This window comes from Haliaeetus albicilla, chromosome 12, assembly GCF_947461875.1.
Source record: "Haliaeetus albicilla chromosome 12, bHalAlb1.1, whole genome shotgun sequence".
NCBI classification, from domain to species: Eukaryota; Metazoa; Chordata; class Aves; order Accipitriformes; family Accipitridae; genus Haliaeetus; species Haliaeetus albicilla.
Genome location: NC_091494.1, coordinates 10137143 through 10160879, shown reverse-complemented (window position 1 = coordinate 10160879; position 23737 = coordinate 10137143). Strand labels below are relative to the sequence as shown.

Here is a 23737-nt window from a genome sequence, read left to right as displayed (position 1 = left end):
AACTAAAAGCAGCAGTGGCCAAAACCAGAATAAACGGAATAATACTATAAATATATCTAACGGGAGGGGGGGGAGGATCAGAAAATGCTTTGTATTTCACAAAGAATAGTTTTTAATATACATTCATTGTTTATGCCTACTTTAAAAAAAACAAACAAAACTGTCTTAAGGATTTTATAACAGGTATACCCCAGTAAACAATTTAAATATTTTATTTTTACTTTCATGACATTAAAACATGTCATGTCAAGCCCCAGTGAGCAGAAGAATGCTTGATCAGATGTGTGTACTTGGTAACTTCCTTAGTCCAAACAAAAGACTTGGAAGAACATCTTTAAGGCCTTTGTTTTTTGTGTTAGCAGTTTAAGCATGCACACAAACAGCTCTCCAGAACACCATCCAAACAAAAATTGGCCCAGACATTTTAAAATAGTTGAGTTGTTTAAAAAGCAAAAATGGGAAAGAATTTATTGGACTCATTCTTGTAGCTTTCAAGAATTGACACACTCTTCTAAAAACAATACTTTTAATAAAGGAAAATATCGACAGAAATCCAGAAAACACAAAACAAAGGTGATGATAGAGAATATAAATTTTGAGCCTCAATTTCAAGGATTGTTTCTGTTGAAATTCTGTTTGATGAAACACTGAAAGTATGTGCCATAAAATAGCTGTAATGCAGAGAAATCTTCCCTCACACACAATCACGTTAGTTACAAACACATCACAGAATACAATGCATTCATATACCAACATTCAAAACAACTTCAATTTTTCCACACAACTCATATTGACTAGAAAACTGCATGTCATCACATTTCTTGGCCTTTTCATAGATAGCAAGTACTCTCTTTTCCTAACTTCACTGTGTCAGTTTGGGTCTAAATTTCAAGCAAACTGCTTATGTACAGCATAGTCTGGTTGGGTTTTTGGAACAATGACTAAGGCCTTGATCCTATCACTTGTTCCTCCAGGCAAACCTTAATACCTCAGGTAAGCACTACTGCATATCAATGTGCAATCTGATATGAGAATTTAGGCTGTAGCCATTGAGTAATACAGTAGATAACTGTAGCCATTGAGTAATACAGTAAATAACTGCAAGATTCATTTTTGAAGACATGCCAGAATCCAAACAATTTTTGGAAATTGTTTTGGGGAAGGATAAAAATATATATATTTTAACTGTTTAGCTGTACTCCTAAGTTTCCCAGTGCAAATTTATGGCATGTACCATTCAAATAAACACAGCTTTTGTTCCCCAAACCTCATTTGTTGCACCATCCTAAAAAGAAAAAATATTTTTATATATAATTTAAAAACTGGTAGACGCTGTGCGTTAAAATGATTAAGTGATTAAATCCAAGTTGTTCCCCTTATGCACATTACATAAAGTAAAATACAATTCTAAAATATGTCAGAATAAAAATCTGTAGTGCTTCTGGAAGAATTAAGAAAGCTGAAAAGTTCTTTTTCTTGTTGTTATGTGATATCAAATATTGCTGTTGACCGCAGCTTCATTCTTCAAGCCTTAGTTTTTCTACAAAAATCACGAGACCAACAGAAGATACTTTTGTCTCCTAACCTCAGCTGCAGACATTTGCTCTTTTTAATCTGACTGAATTTGAGATTTTCACTTGAAATGTGTCCACTGAGGTAAGAAAGGGTTAAAGGTTTACAGAATGTTTCAGTTATGGAGCCATTTCCGCTGCCAGCTTGTTCTGGCTTCTTTGAAACTGCAAGAAAGCCTCAGATTTTTTGTTTCATCTTGTCCTTCTCCAGGCCATGCTTATCACAGCATGGTTCAGCTATTCCTACTTCAGTTGCATTTTGTTGTACTTAATTTTCCACTTTTTCTTCATCATTCTTTGTTTGCAGTAATTCTTCAGCTTCTTTGTAACCACACCTTCATTTCTAACAGGCTTAGCTGGATTGCCTTTTGTTTCCATAGCTACTGGCTTTCCCTCATAGGGTGTGTCCGATTGTCCTTTCACCCCAGTCATCTAGACACATATGGGGAGAGAATAAAAAAAAAACAAAAACAAAAAACCACAGACTAGAATTAATAATCTTAAATCTGTACTAAGCACAAACATACAAAACTACCTTCAGAGAACTGCCTTCTACTTCTCATCATTCCAGCCAGACTCAGAGGCCACATCTGGACTGGGTGACAGGCACAGCTGGTTTTCCTGCCACCAGTGAGATCTGACCAATCCTGCCTCTTTCTTGCCTAAGTGCCTGGATTTTCTTCTGGCAGAAACCAAAGTGCATAAGATAATTAGGAACTGATGCACAACTCTATTTTGCCTTCATATGAAGTCAGGATGTGGCTAAAACATATAACTGGGCCTAAAAACTATCACACATCACTAAGCTACGCATAGCTAGGATGTTGGCTTTTACACAAATGAGTAAATTATGCTGAAGAAAAGTAACATTTGAAAATTTTCATACTTTTACAGTGTCGTACTACCTGTTCAAAACATTAGAGCTGAGAGTGGGATCTTTGTGAAATTTCCAAAGCATGATATGCATCACTTATTCACCAGCATAAACTACAAAGCAGGTTGGATTCCTGAAAAATGTCCACAAAATTTCTATCAAAAGTTTCTTTAGATGCAGACAATTGATTCTTCTTCTCATAAGAAATTCTATTCTGTTTTAAAAACATCATCAACAAAACCCCAAGTGTTAGTGACTTGTAGGCTATATCAATTTTACTTGTACTAATGATGTCTGGAAGGAATATCACATTCAAACATCTAAAATTTTATTTAGATTTAACTGCACTCTGAAGAAACGTAGAATACAAATGCTGTGTAAGATTGTTCGTTTTCAGTAAAAAGGAGTAAGCCATCCACACACAATTTTCTATTTATGTTTGAGACACAGAAACTGTGTTTTCCTAAATTAAGGTATATGTGCCTCTATACAAAATAACATATTACAAAATAACATATAGCTCTTATTTTAGAGACAGTATTGCATATATATTTTTACAAATGTTTCCCTGTATAGGGAACAGCATACCAATGAGAATTTAAGTTTCTGTATATCAGGGAAGCCACCCGAATTGCAATGAAAGTTTCCCCAAAGGTAAAGGGAGTTCAGAGCAACCAGAGACAGGTGATCAGTGGCAATTTGTCCAACTGAGCTAACATACTTTAGAGGGCCAAAAGGAAACCTTATTTTTGCTGCAGAGAATTAATGTTTTCCCTACATGAGCTTCATTTAAAATTACAACCAATCAAGAACAGATCCAAGATGCTCCACCCTAGTCACTGAAATCAGGAATCAATAAATTAAGACATGCAAGATTTCAAAGAGTGTCATGAGGGGACTGAGGAAAGTACTTAAACTTCCAGTGAAGAGTAAAGTCATTTGGTTTTCTGTCTTGCCATATGATTATCCCACACTCAGTAATGTAAAGGCTCTGGCAATTTTTTTATTTTTGTTTTTCTGTGGCTGATTTGCTTACACCCAAAATCTCATGCAGACAAGAGAGGTTATCAAATACTACTGTTGAGTGCTCATTGCCATCTGCACAGAGGAAGGACTAATCTGGGTCCCTCTCCTCTACCTGGCTACTTATTTTCACTAAGCTGGTTAGAATTTACTACCTTAGACCTCCAAGACATGCCAGTTTCTGCTGAAATAGCCCAAAAAGTTCAAGATTTTGAGATCTGGGGGCAAGACAGAGGGACAAATGGAGATAAAGGTGGGACTGAAAAAAAAGGAAACCAGGTTAAAAGGTCCTTCCTGAAATTTTTTGAAGAAAGAGTACATCAACAAAAAGCACCATCACAGAGGCAAAATTAGAAAATCCTTATAAATGCAAATATTGTATCTGTTTCAGCTGTACTGCAAATCTATAAATTACAAAGCTTTTAATAAAGCCAAACGCTACTTTCTTTTTGCTGTCCAAAAGTATTATTAGCTCACATTAAAGACGTAAAACTTCATTTTGAAAGAATTTTGCCACGAAACAGGGGGAAAAAAAAAAGTGTATTTAAAAAAAAAAAAACAAAACCCCAAACCACCACTTAATTTATCACAGAGAACTGCAGTAAGAGCCCAAGGGAATACATCCTGACAGTAGAATTCACCTCACCTGATTTTACCTTGATATAGTTGTGCTAATCATCTTTATTCCTGTAGTCATTAGAGAGAAAATGACAACTCTACAGCACAAGTCCTACAATCTATTTAAGAGGCCCATCCTGGTGTGGAGATGCACCTTACAAAATATTCCATTTTCCTCTGTTAACAGCACAACAAGCTTAAATGTTGTTTTTCCATACTGTAGAGTTTAAAGTTAGGTGAGATGAATCTTACCTGAAATATTTTTCAGGAAAAAGGCATTCCTATTCTTGGTAGTGGATCCAGAACTCTAAAGGATCTCTCTGACCCCCAAAGATGACAGATAAATATACTAGCTATGTACCCAAGGGACTGAAACAGATTATTTCAGAACTGCTAATCTGCTTTTCCATCAAGTGTGATACTGACCTTCTGTTTCCAGGTGGCTTCCTGGGGTGCAGGTGGAAAGGTGCATGGAACTCTTCCATGATTCATGTGATAGGGCAAAGGGAGGCTGGGATCTAGTGGCACCCATGGGACTGAAAGAGTGGCAGGTACAGTAGGGAGATCACAATGAGCTTTATGTAAGTTATATGATGCTCTAGTCGTCTTGTCAAGAGAACTCTTGTAGATTCCAACTGATGAATCTCCTGCAGCATGAGTCAATAAGTAAGAGCCCTCCTGCAAACTAAAAAGATAAAGTTAAAATGAAAAATATTATTTAAATGTTTTTGTTTTGTTTCATTTGATCAGGATAGCCAAGTTCTTAATACAAGAGCAAAACATCTTTAGATATTTACTTATCAGTCTCTGTTTTACCAAAATGCTATGGTCAAAAAAACATGAATTCAACTGCATTGATAAATACCTACTAATTCATGTGTTTATAATGTATTCATAATAAACTAATTTATCATCAATGTACAGATTACCATCATGTTCAAGAAAACAATTAAGCAAACACTGAAAACCATGCATATTTGGCAAACTGTAATTCTTTAACCAGGGCCTTACAAAGCATAGTGCATATATTGACACAGACACAAAGAACAGATGTGCTTTAAATACATGCAGGATTAAACAGGTTTTCAGGATGATAAATGTTAACCAACTGTCCAAATCAAAAATCTTAGCCACAAATCACGAAGCTCCAGAAATTACAAAGTGCAGGAAAACTCTTCTGTAATTCAAATTAAGAGGCTTCACACACAGTGCAAGAAACCTGCTTCACAAAAAAATTAAAAGACACTTGCAGAGCAAAAGCCTTGAAGTAGCTAAATAAAGAAAGAAAAGGAAAGAGCAAGAAAACAGTTGCAACGTTGTACAGAGACATATGTATACTGTTCTAAGTCAAGCTAAGCAGAAGGGAACACAAACAGTATTATTTCTACAGATCAAGCAAAAAGACTAACAAAAAGCAGAAGTCCAAATTTTAAATGTCAGCCTACATACATAATATTAAATCTCACTCCTGTGAACTATTTAATCAGCTCCGAAGTGTCCAGTCTCCTCTCTTGGATAAGTAGTTCATAAAAATCAAGTTCTTATTCTTTTGCATCATTTATACAAAGCCTGTAATCTTAAGCACATTTTTATACAGTACTGCATTATTCTATGCTAGACCTAAAAGAATCTGTAAAATATTTCATGTATCTGAAGAAATAAAAATCTTAAGATTAGACAAACATTCTACAGAAGAAATAGGATGAGCTGGGTAATGTTGCAAATAAATACAACGAACAAGAATGGAGCACTTACTCAGACACTTTCTTCAAAATGTGATGAAGTATATTTAATGAATTTGCAGGCCTGCGGAAAAGAAATTACAGAAGTAGTAACTTGCAAGGCTTGTTAGGATTTCAAATTCATTACTAAAAAAAACCTACTAAAAATACTCACTTAATCAATCCAAGTTTTTCTCTTAAGATTTCTGGAGAAATCTTTTCTAGCATAATAAGCTTTGATGTAAAAGCATCAATACGTCCTGAAAAATATTAATTCCATTAATATGCTGAAAATAAAAATGAGAACAAATGCAAAAGTATAATTTGCAGACCTAATGCATTTTAAAAGGAATAAAAAATTTTGCTTTTACAGCATAGAACAGTGAAAAGTATTTATCAATGTTGCAAAATAATGGAAAGTAAAATGTATAGCTGCTCAAAGTACAGACATCTGTATTCGGCCTGCCTTTCTAAATCAGGGAGATGCCCATGATTCCAGAAAATCTTACATCTTGGGTGATATCTGGGATACACAACTTCATTTTGCCATGGCCTTAACCTCATCAGATAGCTTGTATCTTCTCAAGTTCTTTTGATCCTTATCACTATGCTTTCTCACTGGACAGATCATGAAAGTTTATCTTTTACAACAAATTTTCTTTTGAGTTTAATATACTTGTTTTTCTATTCTGACAGTTTATACAAACAATTGCATTACTTGATTTTCTGGGGATTGTGTACCTTCGTCTCTTGATTTCCATCCCCCCCTCCCCTCACCTGAAAAATTAAAATTTACAATTCAGGCCTTTTTCACAGCAAATCATTAAAGAGTATTTGTCTTTGACACAGCTATGAGCAACAGTTCAAAGCTCTCCTCATCTTGTTTTTAAAATAAAGGCTGACAAGAACAGTTTAGCCCACATTTTCACTTGATAAGCAGTAAAGATCATTAGCATAGCTTGTACACTGATGTGGTGACCGTGCCTTACCTTCAGGTTCTCTCTCATGTTGAGGTTTTCCCAGAAATCTGTTCTATTCCAGCTCCCACAAGGAGGATGAGAAAAAGGCAGCATAATAAAATATGACCTACTCGGAGGAATTTACTGCCTTACTACAAATCTGCTCTCGTAGGAAGTGTAAATTGTTCAATCGTACAGTTAAAACTGCTAAACCAAAGCACGTCACATTCCAAGTTAAACATTACTAGCAATTTGTTATGGGATGTGTAAGACGACCAAGTAAGAACTCTCATTTTAACAAATTTTTAAAAAAAGTACCAGGACAACTCATTTCTTTGAAACACTGTACATTTGTTACTTTTCTTGATATCAGTATTTTGTGCAAGACTAAGCAGCTAGGTTTAATGTTCTGCATTGCTGTCTAACAGAAACTTGAAGTCATTATAAAAAAAACCCCAAAACTTAAAAAATAAAAAAATATAAAAAAAATCTGTTTGTGTTCTCCATTCCTTATCAGCCTCTCCTCAAATCAGAAACTTCTCTATTTCTAAACTCATTGACAGCATAGCTGGGAATAAGAAGTATCCATGAACTACTCACACCTAATTTATATTACTGTATCTTATATTTGAGAAGTGACTAACTGAAAACATTTGACACTAAGTTACTGATATAGTAAGTACTTCTTTCCAAGCCATTTTTCAAATAATCTTTATTTAAAGGCCAATATTATCCTATTCAAGGGAAGGTAAACTATTCTTTTTGCAGTAAGTTTTGCTTAGGCACTTAATGCAAATATGTGAATAATGGTTGGGGGTAAAATGTTCCCATTAATCAGCAAAGCTTATCACAATTTTATTTACTGCTTAGATCATACACAAGTATCTTATTTGGGAAACACGTCACAGAGATTACTCCCTTTGCAGATGCAGGATCTCCTATCTGAGTAGCAAGGGGACTTAAATCAACAACTGAACAAGGTGCTCTACTAGAGCAAGATGAGGACAGCACTCTTAAGTTTGTTTGATGATAATATCTCTGCTTTTGTGCGAACAATCACTACCTTCTCTGAGAACATAAAAAATAAAAAATTCCACTTAATATCACACCTTGCAACTTCTGCACAAGGCCATAGTCACAATTCTGTATTCTTTCTCATGTCCTGAGCTGGAAAGACTGCTGAGTCACTGTGCTGAGCTATGAGATTCTTCTCTCAGCCACATAGAGCAATACAACACTGAAGAACAACACAGGACTATTATGGGGAACAGACCAAGATTCAAAGACCTTTCCATCCATGCTTATTTGGCAACACAAAAGATTGTTGAGACAGTGAATTAACTTGTTTCAAGATACAAGAACTCCTAAGCTATTTAACACTGAGGTCTGCTACACACTCAAAACTTCAATTTTAGAGGCTTCACTTAAGATCTATATGGTCTCAGAACTATCTGAACAAGAATGCAAGTTGTAGGTACTGTGTTAGTAATGGCAAGATCACAGTTTTGAAACAGCTGTTCCATACTTTCAAACTCAAACTGTGGGGTAAATTTAAAAAGAGCAAAAAGTATATGGCTCTATTATGGTTGATATAAAAAATTCCTTTATTATTAGACATGATATTTCACTTAAAATAATTCAAATTATAGCACGATCTGAGAAGTCAAGTCTGTCTTTCTCCTTACACCAAACACATGATAGCAGCAGTCTTACTTTCAGGTATCAGATTAATGAAAAAGAATGAGATATTCACGTCATTGTTAGTTGTCCATAATACAGGGATATCATTGCCCTTAGAGAATTGTCCCTGGAGTTTCAGAACACAGCTTTCTGTTGCAAAGAGCCCTCTAAGTAAATCAGGACACTTGCAACATTGTATTTTTCACAGCTCCCCAGAAATACAAACTGAAAGGCGGAATTTCACAGCTACCTTGCAATATTTCTCAACAAGAGCAGAAAGAATCCCTAAGTAGAATATGGTAACAGTTTCCTATTAAAAGCTGTGGTAGGTGCTCTTTCATAAAATGGATCATTTACTTCCACGCATGTCTTCTTACCTAGCTCTACTAGAAACTACATGGTGGTACCAAAAATCTGCAGTCCCCAGTTCGCCTACCTGAATAAATCACATCTTCTGTCAGTATCAAAAGTTGGTGATATGCTGAGAGTCCAACTCTGTAATTGCAGCAGACTTTTTTTTTTTTTTTTTTTTTTTTTTTTTTAAATAGTGGTGGGAGGAGGGCTGCCCCACATGCTGGGAGTACTAATTCACCATGCAGGACAGTGACAACCCGCGGTAATCCTGTGCTTCCTCAGAGCACGTAAAAAGAGAACCCCTGTGGACCCCAGGGTTTGCTGCTGGAAGAAGCGCATCCAAGAGCTGACAAACAAGCATCACCATCACTGGAATGACCAGTGTTTCTCAATCCCAACGACTTTTTCTCCCAAGCACATGAAGACAGACAGTGTGTTGGAGGCCAGGCCACTGAAGCCTGCCAGCCTAGAGCTCCGTGTCCATTTCACAACTAGCAGAAACACCGAGGAACCCCCGTATCAGAAGGGGATGACTGTTTATGCCAGAACAAGTCCTGCGGCACACAGCCTGCTTTCTCCTACACTCATGACAGTGTCTATAAAAAGGGGAGTTGGCTGGATGAGCTGTCTGCAAACTTCGGCATCCAAGCCATACATTAAGTATCCTGTAACTGATGAGAGATTAGATAGATATCCAGCCAGATTAGCCAGCTCTCTAGTTTGACTATTTCCTCACAGTGCTTGTGACTCTGGAAATGTTAACAGAAATGTTGATAAAATTTTCTACAGGGGGCTAAATTTCAGTGCAATTCAGTATACTGTTCTGTTCATTAAAAAAAAAAAAAAGAGAAGAAATGCTTCAGTACTGTACGTTAAGATATAATTAGAAATGGAGAACTGTGTGCATAATTATCTCTTTGTGAGGATTTTTTTTAGAAAAGGGAAAAACCACAGCAAATATTGCTTTTGCAATTAGAAACACAATTTCCATTAAAGATGGACAGCAGACAAAGATGCAATCAGCAAAACTATCACCTCAAATATATTAGATTTCACACGAACCCTATAATTCTATGATAGGATGCAAAGTTTGTATGTAAAAATTAGGAAAGAGAGAACTCAGCATTTCTAAAATAGTATTCTGATGTGAGCCACCAACAGCAAAAATGTAATTCAGTGCACAAGTGGAAAGGTTAGGCAACCACAGGCCACAGCTGCTGCCATAACAACCATAAAAAACAGAGAATTTTTTCTACAACAGGAAAGCGAGGCAGTCCCCACTGCAGAACACTCATTGACTGTACAAACAGGATTGCCCTCACTCTGTAGCAAGTGCCAAACATACTCTAAAATGCATTTTGACTAACCACTTTGTTGCAGATTTTCCCATTCAAAACCTTATTAATTACAAGTTAACTGGTATCAGAGAGCTCTCCATATAGTAAAAGGGTTGGTTAAAATGATCTGGCCACATTCTTCATATGCATCATTTTCATTTCTCTGCAAAACATATGTATCCTAATAGACATAAAAACTTTCATGACATTTAAAATGTCTTTGTACAAACACGAATACAGCATTTTCTATAGGACATTTGTTAGTGAAACTTTCCTTATAATGCTGCATTCCTAGTATGCTCAGTTTATGTGATTTTGGAAAAAAAATGGCCTTTATAAGTAAGAGATCTTTCTGCTAATATTTCCATACTTTTTATCCCTGCATTATTGTCTTTTTATTTTCTGTGCTCTGAATTACAGCTGTCATCTCTTCTACATGAGATTTATAGTTTCCTGCTTCATTCTCACTGAATGCATGGTACTTCTCATTCATAGATTCTATTACATTATCTCCTGTTTCCATCTGCTGCATGATACAGGACAAGGAGTATCAAGACCATCCCTTTGACAGGGATGTTTCAAGTCATATCACATATTAGAATATGAAATTTCATGGATCAGTTAGATACACAAAGGAAAACCCAGAAAATAATGTTTAAGTAAGATCATCCAGTGTTCAGAACTACTGAGGAATATCATAGCTGTGGAAAGAAGTTCTCAATAAACTTGTGCTGTGTATTTTTTTCTTCTTCCTGTTAGGAATTTTCATTTCTGCAAAGCTAGAAAATTATTTCCAGTACCTTAGATATGAGACACATGTACATTTTTTTCAAAGCACGTAATTTCTCTTATTTCTGAACGACAGAACTCGGTTAATCCTATCTTGCTTGTTTTTCCTCATTCTCTTGTAATCTTATCTGTCTACATGTTATCAGTGTAGAAATATGAAGATTATTGCCTGTTTTCAAGGAAAAATAAGTAATATTTGACCTTTTCCCATACTGCAAGCTCAAAGGCCAAGGAATCAGTATCCTCTGAGCCACATACCTGATCCTCTGTTCATCTTCTATTTTGGTATGTAATAACAAGTTTATTTAAAATGATTTCACAAAATAATAAGACATATTTATAGCTCACATTTCATCAAGAAATATTTTTACCACTCCTGCAGTAATTCATGTTGTATATGATTCTTTAAAAACAAAAACAAAAACAAAAAACTCCCCCCAAAACCCAAATACTTTAACTCATGAAGATTACTAACTTTGGAGAACTAAATTCACACTTACAGATAAATTTGTCTTCGAAAGACAAATAAATGCAGTTCTTGAAAACAAAAACTAGATGCTATTCATCTAAAACCAAAGCTGAAATATCCTCATTTACCACCCAACAGAAATTTTAGACAAAGCACTTATTTAAAATAAAAGTGAAAACCAAAATTAGAAAGTTAAAATAAAGACATGTGGAATATATCTTTAATAAATATTTTTCTCTTCTGTTATTCTATGAATATTCAGATGTACATGTTACTTAAGCAAAAATCAACACATGAACTTACCAATATAAAATAAGCATTCAGAATGCAACATACTCTCTGTCCACAACTGACATATTTCACTTTCTGTAAGAGCTTCTACACCGTAATAGGGTTGGTATTCTAGTTTTGGCAACAGGAATATTGGAGTAAGCTAAAAAGTGAGATACAAGAAAAATCAGCACTCACTGCCCAAAAAATGTCCACAGTTGAACTACATTTTGTAGTTGATAATCATCATAGTCCTCCACTACAGCTGAAGCAACAAAGACATTTCACAGATTTTTGTATGACGGCTCACATTCTATGAAACCAACAGTACAAACTTTGGACTACAGAGACTCTACACAGAGGAAGGTGAAATGGACAGGAAAAAAAAAAAAGCCTAGGCAAGCCTTTACAAATAATAAAAATTTGCTGCCAAGTAATTTTTCCGTGCAACTAAATTAATTCGAAGCTCGCACTTCTGTGCTCTACTGCCCTCTGCAGGAATTTAAGAAAAAAATACACTATTATATTTCTGATTTGATTATTATTAGTGGAATCCTGCCACTTACTCCCCCTGTCAGGGTCTTACTTGAAATTATAACCTAATGTTCGGACTCTCATTTGAAATCAGAGGCTAATCTTTGCATGTTAACACTAGAAGAGAAAATACAAGCCTCTTCTCACTGACAAATCAGTTTAAATTTCAGCAGGAATTTTAAAAAATAACAGTGCTCAGTTTCTGATTAACAAACTAAGCAGCTATTCACAGGCACTTACAAGCAGTGGATCAATAGCAAAGAGATGGTATTTCTTCAAAATAAGATTTTGAGCACGGAATCTTAGCAAGTAATCAGAGTTACAAAGATCTATTTCCACTTCAATAAAGCATACACACCTCACAAAATACCTGCCTACCATAATTCTGGTATTCTGGGGAGGGAGATATCACATCAAATTTGTTGAATGATTCAGAGGACTCTTGACAAAATAACAAATTACTGAGGATTCCAGAATAAGCTTTCCTTCTCCTGATGTTACAAGGACTATTTGGATTACACTTGCATTTAAAGCATTTTATTCCTTAAGACAAACGATTTGCTAAGATGTATACCATACTTTTCAAGCAGAATGAATAGGATCTCTTTTTATCTTTAAATGTGTCCTCTGTTGTTCATTCTATCTCCTACTGCTCTGCTTAACTAGGCATAATAGCAAGGCTGAATCCTGCTTGAAAGTATTTATGATCATGAACATTCTCAAAGCCTTGGGCCAAAAACCTAATTACTGCATTAACTTTTAAGAATAGTTCAAACTGACATTAGTTTACATGAGTATAATTACCCATGCATATTACTGTAATGCAGTTGTAGTAAAAAATGCAGAATCACACTTACTTATCTTCTAATCAAGTAGGTTTAAAGAAATCACAAGTTATTCTTCCCTCTCTTCCTACAGCAATATTTACTTAAAGACATCACATACTGTAGAGTTACAATTAAAAGTACTAATTGTCTGAGTGAAAACACAAATGCTACGAAGGACTGGGAATCCCAGAGATGCCAGCTGAGCACAACTGTTTAAAAAACAAACAAATAAACAAATAAACAAAACCCAGAAAAGCTAACTGCAAAACCTATACCTTTTGGGCTTTTTTCTTTTTATGGTATCGTGGCAATGACTTCACTTTTTGCACACTGCAACGTACAAGTAACAACAGATCATTCAAACTGAATAGCTTATACACAAGGTTGCCATCCTGAGGTGCTTCATACTCTGAAGGGTCTTCTTCAAGCATCTGAAGTTCATTTGGCAGCTTTCCTACAGAAAATAAATAAAACAGAAACCGACAGGCTTGCACATTCTTTACCATGAAGCTAACTAGCTTTTTGCTTTTTACTCTTGCAGTAGGTTTGTTTATATATTTTTTTAATAGAACCTTTTTTGTCTCCTAAGATTTTGGGGTGAAAACTGTCTCATTAGGCACAAGAAGTCACTTATGTATTAAAAAAAATTAAATTTGGGAAATGGCCGCTATAACTTTTAAAGATTATATTTTTAAATATTCCCACATATTTTATCCTAATCATTAGATTTCTTACAAAGACAGAGCTGTGAGACTCCATTCTTGTACAAATGGAGTTCAAAGGCTGTTTTTTAAGCCACAGCCACTCAGCACAATGGAGACAAAAAATTTATTTACCATGAATGCCTCCTGAGAGCTGTCATCCACTTATCGGTTACCGAAATAACTCAAGCCTCAGGTTTGGATGGTAGCATAATCTACCATCAATTTCAATACTAGTATATTCAAAAGAAACAATTATTAGACATCCAAGTGCGGCTTCGAGGTAGGTTAACAAACATCCCTGCATCCCTTAGAGATATTTTAACAAAACATTTAAAATAAACAAGAAAAAACTCCAACTTGTTCAACATTATTTATTGAGAATTTATCCACTTCGGAGTTTATGTGCATATTTGAATAAATGTATACTGTGCGAGATATTATCATTCAAGTGACTGGAAATAATTTTCTGTTAGTAAAATACTTAACTTAATTCTTGCTTTCTGCAAAAAAAGACATGGATAGAGGTTTTTCAGCTTGCTACAGAACTTTAATTTGTAGAATTATGCTTTCTATTCTTTCACAGTCACTCTTCAGCATCTTAGCAATATTGGTTTCACTACCTCTATTAAAAAAAAAAAAATTCTATTATCAAACACCTGAATTTCATACTCTGGCTTTTTAAGAGAAGAAGAAATAGAAGGAGTACCATGCTGTTCAACTCTTCAAACTGAGGGAGGAGACATGGTCTTTTAGTGACTACTAAAATTCAGTTAAATCGACAAAAATGTAGGAAGTGACAACACAACAGAATTACTTGTGTTAACTGTCTCCATTACAGATTAAGTAATTAAGATTAATTCCTATGTGATCAAATGCATAGCTAGTTGGAAAACACCAGCAAGACATGTTTTCCCACCAAAAAGCATCGATTCACTGGAATTAAATATTTGAGAAAAAAAAGTATCTGTTCTGATGGAACCTGCCTGGTTTCCTGCCAATTTACCTAACACAATAAAGTGCTTCTAACTTCAGTTGTACAGAGCTCAGAAGCAAATCAGGCATGTGAGAAAAACCTCAAAGTTCATGGTCCCTAGGATCTTCAAGACTTCTAGTTCTTCCCCGAGGTCTGGGCATAGCATAGGTTCATTTTCCAGCTAAATGCCTGAAAACTTGGGAGAGTTGCTTGTAGTGAGTTCTCATTTCAAGTTTTCATTCAAGTTTTAATTGCATAATTTGATAACATCTTTCTTCTATAGAAAATGTAAACTAACTCAATTTTTGATTGACATGAAACTATTTTTGCAGACCAGACTACTCAAATACTTGAATTTCTGAGGAAAACTAACTCATTTCACTACTAAATGATTTCTTTTCCTTGCTCAAAAACCTTGTGTATAACAACTTTTTTGTTTCTCTACAGTAAAACAATATTTCACATTCACCTCTGTGGACAAACAGCTCCCAAAATGCTTCCTTATGTGTGCAAGACAGTAATTGTCACACAGAGAAGGTATTGTTTAGGAAAAAAAAAAATTAAGTCACATCTCTAAGTACATTTAACGGACATACTATTAGGATGTTCTTCAGATGAAGAACTTAAAATGTTTTTCTGCTACATTTTATCAAAAATTTGAAATTTTACTCCTTACACAATGAACACAATTACTTACTCTTTGGCACTCCCTGAAAAAGCCAAGTCCAGGTATTTCTAGATGAGCCACTGGGATTTGAGGCAGGGGCTGGCGCAGTTTCTGTGCTGGAGGTCACCAATGGTTTTGGAGATTGAGGCACATGGGCTGACGTAGCATTAGAACTATCACAGCTCACCACTGGCTGCTCATGAGCTTTTTGGGAAGGTGACTTCAGAAGTTCAGTTTGCATTTTCAAAATCTGTCCAACAGGATCAAATTCTTTGGACAACTTTCTTTTAGCCTTTCTGGAGGCATTTTTTCCCTTATCTGTAATATCTGAGCAATCACTCATGCTTGCTAATGGAATCTGGGTGGGGGAAGGCGATTTGGCAGTCTCTGCTGAGGTATGAGAAGCAGTGTTTGGTACAGGTGTTTTGCAACAATCAGTGTTTTTACATTCTGTATCAATTATCAAACGCTCTTCATCTGTGTCACTACTGCATAAAGAAGCGTAAGTCTCATTTTTTTGTGCAGTATCAGACTCTTCCTTGTAACTAATAGCATTTGAGAGAGTATTTAATTTTGTTTCACTGTACAATACTTCTTTGGTCATGACATGCTGTGCTTTGCTCAGTCCTACCTCCTCTGATTTAAAGCTTTTATGAGATGAATCTCCTTCAGGGCTGAAGCATAGAATGCCATCTAATGATGGAAGCTGCATGCTGGCATATGCTGGAACTCCTTGCTCAGAAATGGTGTTTTTCCCTTCTTCACCTCCACTGTTTATGGTGGATGTATTTTTTTTCCCCATTTTTAAGCCATGTGAAAAAACTTTAGCAGTGTTACTAACTGTAGGAAAAGTACTTTCCATTTTAGAAGTTCCTGAGAGCTTGACAGTTGCTCCAAAAGTTTCCAGTTCTGTAACATCATCATCAAAGTCCATCCCTGTGTCATCTGGAAGAGGAATCTTCCTGTACTGGTAGGTATCAGAAGACATCTTAACACAGGGAGGAAAAAATAATAACAACATAAAAAACCCAAAACAACAACAACAACAAAAAAAACCAACCCCAAGAAACAGAACATGTTAATCACAAATGGGACAGTGTCAAATTGAAAACACAAAAAATGTTCTAGTATCTGTATTTTGACTGTTGGGAGAAAGGGGCAGTAGAAAAGAAAAATTCCTGTGTTTAACACAGAATATCTTAAGACCTAGGAGTTGAAAGGCCTTTCAAAAGAGAAATAAAGTTCATAGAACTTTTCCCACTTAAATGAACTGATCAAAATATGCTTTAATGAAGTAAACATTAAAGCTGAGGATGCCGATGTAATAGAAGCATTTAAAGGAACTAGACAGACATTTTAAAACATAGGGTCTGTAACTCAGCAGTAAACTACCAACAGGAAACCTAAATTCTCCTTCTTTATCACAGAACAAGTAACTTAGGAATTATAACATAGGTTTTTGTTCTTGTTTGTTTGTTTTTACATGGAGATGAAGCTACATACATCCCACTGAAACAGATTGTCCTCAGCTGGTTTGTCCATCAACACATCAGAAATCGAAACGTAAGACATTTTAGTTGCTAGGAAGTCCATTGGAATTTCATGGAAGATCTGGTTCCTCTCTCTTACTGTCATTTCCTTTCTCAGCAGAGGTGAATCAACATAAACCACTCTAGCTGGTTTGCCACCTTTTCAAGAACAGAAAGAGATTGACTATGTATTAAATGAAAGGAAAAAGATTGTTGTACAATTTAAGTAATAAATCTTTCAACTTCCAATTATAGTCAAATCCATTCCACATTCACACTAGAAGAAGTGAAAAACTATCCTCTCATTCATTAACAACAGAAAATAAAAGTATGTCCAGATACAGTGTGAATTATTAGGATCCTGCAGCAGCAATACATACCACATTAACAGTTGATCATATTTTAAATGCAGTTCTAAACAGAGAATTTGTAAAATAATTTAGGAGTCATCATTCCTTATACTGTATTGTATCATCAAATGTATTCTGTTTTCCAAAAATATCTTTCTGCTTCCTTTGATGAACCTCAAAAAAAAAATTTTTTTTTTTGAAGTCTTATTGTCCAAAAGTGATGGCTGCAGTTTACATTTCTTCTAATCAGTAACTATGTCCGGGCTCTGCTGCCCCACTCTCTTGTTTACATCTTGACACACTTAGATATGAATCACCCATAGATTCACCCAAAAATAACAGTGATACCCTGCCCAATATTATACAGAAAGCAAAGGCACATGGTGAACATAGTATCAGTGTTTTAGAAAAAAAAAATAAATCTGAGGATGAAAAAAATATAATTAATGCAAGACGGGGGTTACAGGGAAGGTAGAAAAAGAAAGAGAGAAGAAACCCTTCAAGAAACATTATATATTGCTAACATATTCTGAATGCCCTTTAGGTGTTAACTTTGGATCTAAACTCAAGTTTGAAAACTGTAAAGCTGATATAAAAGGAGTCAGGCATGTCTTTACAGATAAAGTAATTTAATCTCATGTAGGAAAGTGCAAAATTTGTAGGATTTGCAGATATTTGACAGCTTATTTACTACTATCCAGAGGTCTGCTATACAAATTTGTGGGAAATGCATAGAACACAGACATTCCAAGACAATAACCATTATACATACTCATAATGAAAAAAGCCCTAGTGTATTAAAAAAAAAAGGGGGTGGGGGGCAAGAAGTGAGGAAATCTATATTCAGATTACTGATGGAGTGCTTGACAACTAAACTAGAGCATTCAGGTGAGTTAATCAGTTTATTCAAAACATTTTTTGTTGTAATTGGGAAAAGTGATCTCCATGGACATTCATTATTCATTCATTATTCTATGATGTAAATAGGTCCTTTTAATTCCAGATAATATTTGTTTGGCTTTTTCATAAAACTTCAGAATTTTTTTTTTTTAGCTTATTGAAATCATTTCACTTGATAATTTTAACAGCTTCATGCAGTTGTTTTCTTTCCAAGGAGCAGAGCTTACAGTTTTGAAAAGCAAAAGGACATTTAACTGATTTTTTTTTTTTCCCCCAAGTGGAAAATAGCTGTATGTCCAAATCCAATGTTAATGGTGATACCTCTAGAGGTTGTTACTATTCTCAGTAACAAGGTGGAACAAGGTGTAGAAAACTATGAAATTACCTTGCTATCAGGTTTCCTCCTTGAAAATAGAGTAAAAACTATAGCAATGGATTTTTTAAGGTTTACTTTTTAATAATAACTTTGATTAAACTAAACACTTTTTTCTTTATAACACAAAGGTCTCCGACTCCTTACCAGATGACAGCTGAAAACATTCACTTCAGATTCTTGCCCTTTAAAACATGTGAACAAAGTCAGTCAAATTTTATTACTTTGTTTGATTCCTTAAATTAAAAACATGGAAGTACTTAAGAGAAACTATTTTCTCATAGCTGCATTCTAGAGTGCTGCTTCCTTCAGAAAAGGTAAAAATCTGAGCTTATAATTACAATTATGATTTTCATTAACCTTAGCTTCTTTCTTTTTTTTAAATAAAGTCAAAATTAAACTATTCTATTACTGTGTGAACTAAACCAGACTACCTTCTACTTTCCCACAGTTGGTTTTACTGGATCTTCTAATTTCCTGTTCTTCAGTCTGCTCAGAAAGGATTATGAGAATATATAAAGGTCTCCATGGACAAAAATGTAATTTTTACAACAAAAACATACTATACCTGCAACAGGGATCATTTTAATGCAAACTGGAATTTCCCATTGTTCCTTGTAGTTAAGTCCATGATTATTCAGTAAAGTAAATAATGACTGATTACTTAAAACAACTTGAGGACAGTATTTCAAAGCAAGTTTTTCTGCATTCGAATCTGAACTAATATCCTAAACAGAAAAAAGTTAAATTTTTAAAGTTTTTTTAAGAAATACATATATAGATTTAAATTCATAAGAAAAAGCCCAAATCCAAACAAACATGGATTAACCCCCACACCAAAAGCCCAAATACCATCAAAGTGCCAGGCTTCAGAATCAAATAAGAAAGCAAAAAATTCCCCTGAAGATTTTTGGCTGAATCTTATGCATCCACCTTGCAGCATGAGAAAATACATCTTCTTTACTTGTATCTTTCAGTTCATTCCTTTTAATTTGAATTAGTAGGTTGAATAGGAATTTGGATGATCATAAAATATGGGAGTCCATTGCAGAAGGAAAAAAAAAACCAAACCAGATTCACTCACACATATATTACAGATCTTCTTACGAGTTAAGTAGTATCACAATAAAAGATATCTAACTTTAAAGGTATGGTTAAAACTGCACAGTTGTTTGAATACAGATTACATACAAAGAATTGTAAAACAAATACAAAAACATGAAGAATACAAATTCAGAATTGAAATGATAAAATTATTAAACATCATGAATACAGGTTTCCATGAAGAGAGGAGGCTGGGAATGCTCATGAGGTGGGAGGAGAACATCAAGGACTAAGAAGATAACAGAAACCCAGGAGCACTGAGGACTGTGAGAGAGAAATAAGAAAAGTCTAGCTATGTTCTTTTTTCTGCCACCTGAGACTTCATCAGAAATATTCTCTATTTATAGCTACAACAACTCTTGAGGCATATATCATTCTCCTGTGTCACCTCTGCTACTTTCTGAAGCAAAAGTGTCTTTGCAATCACAGTGCCTCTGTTGAAAGTTTGGGTTTTGATATGTGAACAAACTCCTTAAATTAATGGATAACAAATTATCTGGAATAAACCGTCACAAAAAATGAGTTCCACAGAATGAAAACCTCATTGATGTCCTCTGTAGAAGAACACAAACAGAAACATCAGATATTTATCAGCAAGGTGGACTGGAATCTAAAAATTGTTCAACTCAGAAATGGAGTTTATGCTGTTTAGCAAAAGAAATTCCCAGGGTAAGGTAACCTAATCAACTTTTCAGAAAAATAGACAGTCTAAAGTATTTCTTCTTACCCTCAGGACTTCTTTCTTAAATCAGAAGCCTTTATACCTACATGCATTTATATACATGCATACACACTCACACACACAGAGGCCAGCTTAGAAACTGCAAAGCAAAGTTTAAAAGGAACAACACTGTAATAAACAATTCTATCCAGATTTCACAGACAGTGCGTTCCAATTTAAGGACCTCTCTAATGTTTCCTTTAGAGAACAGAGGAAGTCCCTTCAAGAGGCACTAGCTCCAAAAGGTAATAATGCAACTTTTGAAGAGGGCAATGTGATTGCTATAAATGAAATACTAAACAAATAATGATACAGAATATGTTCCTATCCTACAAGATGTGTAAGATTAGGAAAAAAAAATAATGAAAAAACTGTATGAAGAAACATAAATAGGACCAAATTGCTCTCCTCTACAAAATAAGCCTTAAAAATGACAATAAAAAGGTTACTTACATTGTGCATAATAGAAGCCTTTTTTTCTGGAGTTATAATAGATGTAACAGTTTTGTAGTCTGTGGGCAGTTGAACAGGCATGGTAGGAAAATCTGTTTTACCACGTCTTGCCGTACCCTTGAAGAAATCAAGTAGTATCAGAAAATAGCTTTAACTTGAAATCATGCTGACCCAACAGTGCACTTCTTATAGTGAAAAATATTAAGAATTTAGGCAGGTGCATTATAAAGTTAGTGTTATATTAAAGAAAAAAAAACTATTAAAGCAACCTTTTTGAAGGGTGTTAACAGCCTTACTACTACCAAAATAATTTCATCAATGTTTTCATTAACAATTTTAATTATAAATTATAGCCCCTAAACCAACCACTGAATAATACTTGTAAAAAACCCGAATCCTTGCGTAACACAATCCAAATGTAATTCTACTTCTTTGAAAATAACACCAAAACAATACGTATATGTAAGATATTACCATTACAAGAAGATTTTTTTCCAGCCTAAAGGTCAACTGCGTATGAAACTTTCCTCCCATGATACCCATGATCTCCTGTAGTGTGTAAAATTCAGGATACTTTTGTGCATGTCCAATACAAGCACGTAATAATTCCTAACATAAAAAGAAAAAATAGTTTATGCATTTGTATCTTTCATAAGAATTTAATTTTTGAAAGTTTTTTCTGCAATTGCAAGTTGCATTTGCATATACTTTCTGTAGAGAACACAGATATATTTAGCAATTACTGCTAACAGACTTGTTCAACTTTTCCAGCTAGAGACAGTATTTAAAAACTTAGAGATACCAGTACAATTCTGTAAAAATCTTACAATCACTGGTATCAGAACTGAAACATATTCTAAATTCTCCTCAACCCTTTATATGCAAGGCTAACAATGTATGCATACAGGCTCAAACCAATCATAAAAAAAATAGTACAGTTTCAACTGTGCTAAACAAGGTAATTATTTTCTTTTCAGTTCATTTATCTTGGCTTTTAGAGGGAGTGGTATTTTTTGTGTTACTACCCAATTTACACTAGGCCTAGGTAGAAGTCGCAAAGATAGAGACATAAGAAGATTTCATATGTATTGTAACTTGCTTTCATGTCAACTCTAGATCCTAAGATAATTTTTTATGATATATGAATTATGTATTTAAGACATTTAGGTTTTATATAGTAACTAGAATGAGTTACTTCTGCAAGTATTGTTTAAAACTAAATATGTGCCTCCGTTTCATTTTTATCTCGGGATATCAACTTAACTATAAAACAACTTCAAGTCTGGAGACATTTTGTGACCAGACAACATCACTTAGAAAAACAGGCTCAAGTGCAAGATACAAAATTACAAAGCCAATCCCAATTTTTAGAAAAAAAAGCAAGATTTTTGTCCTCACATGTGCCCAAACCGTGTGTTAAAGGGAGAACAAATTTGTCTTGTGCATGAAAGAGCACGTAATAAAAAGTGGTATGGTGAAATAGAAGCAATCCTTCTGAATTTAATGAAACGTTCTACTTTAGTAAACACATTTATTTTTCTGTGTTATTCTGTAAAAGAAAGCGATGCGGCACTTACTAGAAAAGATTGAAATTTTAACAGAAAGTATATAAGTATGCCATTTCAATTAAAGCAAGACACTATAAGGAAAACAAGGAAGAGCAAGTCAACCCACTGCTGGAAAGTTTAACGAACCTGTATTCTGGAATTCTTTTCTCAAAATGTGCTATTAAACCAAGAATGATATATAAAGTTGCATTCATGTTTGATTTTAGAATCATCAAAGATGATATTTAACACAGCATGAACTTGGAGATGATTATGATTAAAGCCTGAGTAACCTCTGATTAAAGTGACTTTGTAGCATGCTACTGTAGAGGAAAGCTTAACATTCTGTCCAGTAGTGTAAACTTAGGAGCAGCTTGTTAATGTAAATGCACAGTTAAAATGTAATTTCTCCCTTCCCAAATATAAAGATGTCATCTACTTAATTGATGACTAAATCTTTGTACAGTATTGTATTCAGTGACCTCACTTATATTGTATCTTATTAGCTACAATAAACTGTGGGCCAAGTCATGCTGCACAGCATAAAGGAAAAGGCTACTTTCCATGTCTCATGCCAACATGGAATCAGCAGAAGTTCAGGGAACATTGGACCCCATGAGCAGTGCCTATGTATCTTAATCACAATTCCAATATGATTATTTAAGAAGAGAAGGTATTAAACACAGTATTGGTAATTACCTCAGTATAACGTAGTGCATCTTCAGAGATGGTATCATAATCTTGGGCGCAGCTTTTTGCAGCATTTTGGGCAAACTTCATAAATTCTGCAATTTCATTATTTACTACTTCTTTCATTTGCTGGGGGGAAGGAAAAAATCTACTTTTAAAGACAGAATGGAATCCTGTAGGCTAGGTATGTAACCAGCAAAGTTTCCAGAGAGGTAGTACAGGTGATGGTATGAGGGAGGACATAGATTCCACCTGCTGCTCAGTTTGGCAAGTCTTTGCATACACACGTTTTTTGCAAGGTGCGTTTCCTAAAAAAAAAAAAAAAAAAAAAAAAAAAAAAAAAAAAAAAAAAATCCCAAAACAACACCCCCCCCCAAAAAACCAGCAAGCTTCTTTCGATCATACACTGGTGGTTTATAAAAAGAAAGGTTACAAGACATTGTTGGAGCAAGTTTACATGACAGAGCCACAAACATACCTGAGCTCTGACTTTGTAAGCAATTACATTATAAGTAACTATAACACAGTAGGTACTGATTTACCTGGGAATGACAGTCCCATTGTTACAGCATAAAATAAAGGAACTAGCATTCACAAGGAAGCATAGAAAACCAAATGCAATGGCTCAAACCCATTTGCTGATTAATTACATTACACAGGATTCAACTAAAATGATACTTTGAACCAACATGAGACATAG

The 23737-nt window shown here is 34.7% G+C and overlaps 1 protein-coding gene across 3 annotated transcripts in view; it reads right to left on the bottom strand.

Annotated features, from left to right (window-relative positions):
* Positions 1–509: 509 nt before the first annotated feature.
* The window catches only part of ICE2 (interactor of little elongation complex ELL subunit 2), a 27989-nt gene continuing 4761 nt past the window's right edge, over positions 510–23737 (bottom strand). For all 3 annotated transcript variants that reach the window (XM_069798000.1, XM_069798001.1, XM_069798003.1), the window contains 12 exons: positions 23047–23166; positions 21275–21409; positions 20801–20917; positions 19091–19250; positions 16874–17058; positions 15401–16358; positions 13302–13480; positions 11699–11828; positions 5983–6067; positions 5842–5892; positions 4513–4771; positions 510–2003 (listed from right to left, as the gene is read on the bottom strand). In XM_069798000.1, coding sequence (XP_069654101.1) covers positions 1815–2003; positions 4513–4771; positions 5842–5892; positions 5983–6067; positions 11699–11828; positions 13302–13480; positions 15401–16358; positions 16874–17058; positions 19091–19250; positions 20801–20917; positions 21275–21409; positions 23047–23166 — 2568 coding nt within the window. In that variant the 3' untranslated portion in view covers positions 510–1814. The remainder of the gene's footprint in view (positions 2004–4512; positions 4772–5841; positions 5893–5982; positions 6068–11698; positions 11829–13301; positions 13481–15400; positions 16359–16873; positions 17059–19090; positions 19251–20800; positions 20918–21274; positions 21410–23046; positions 23167–23737) is intronic.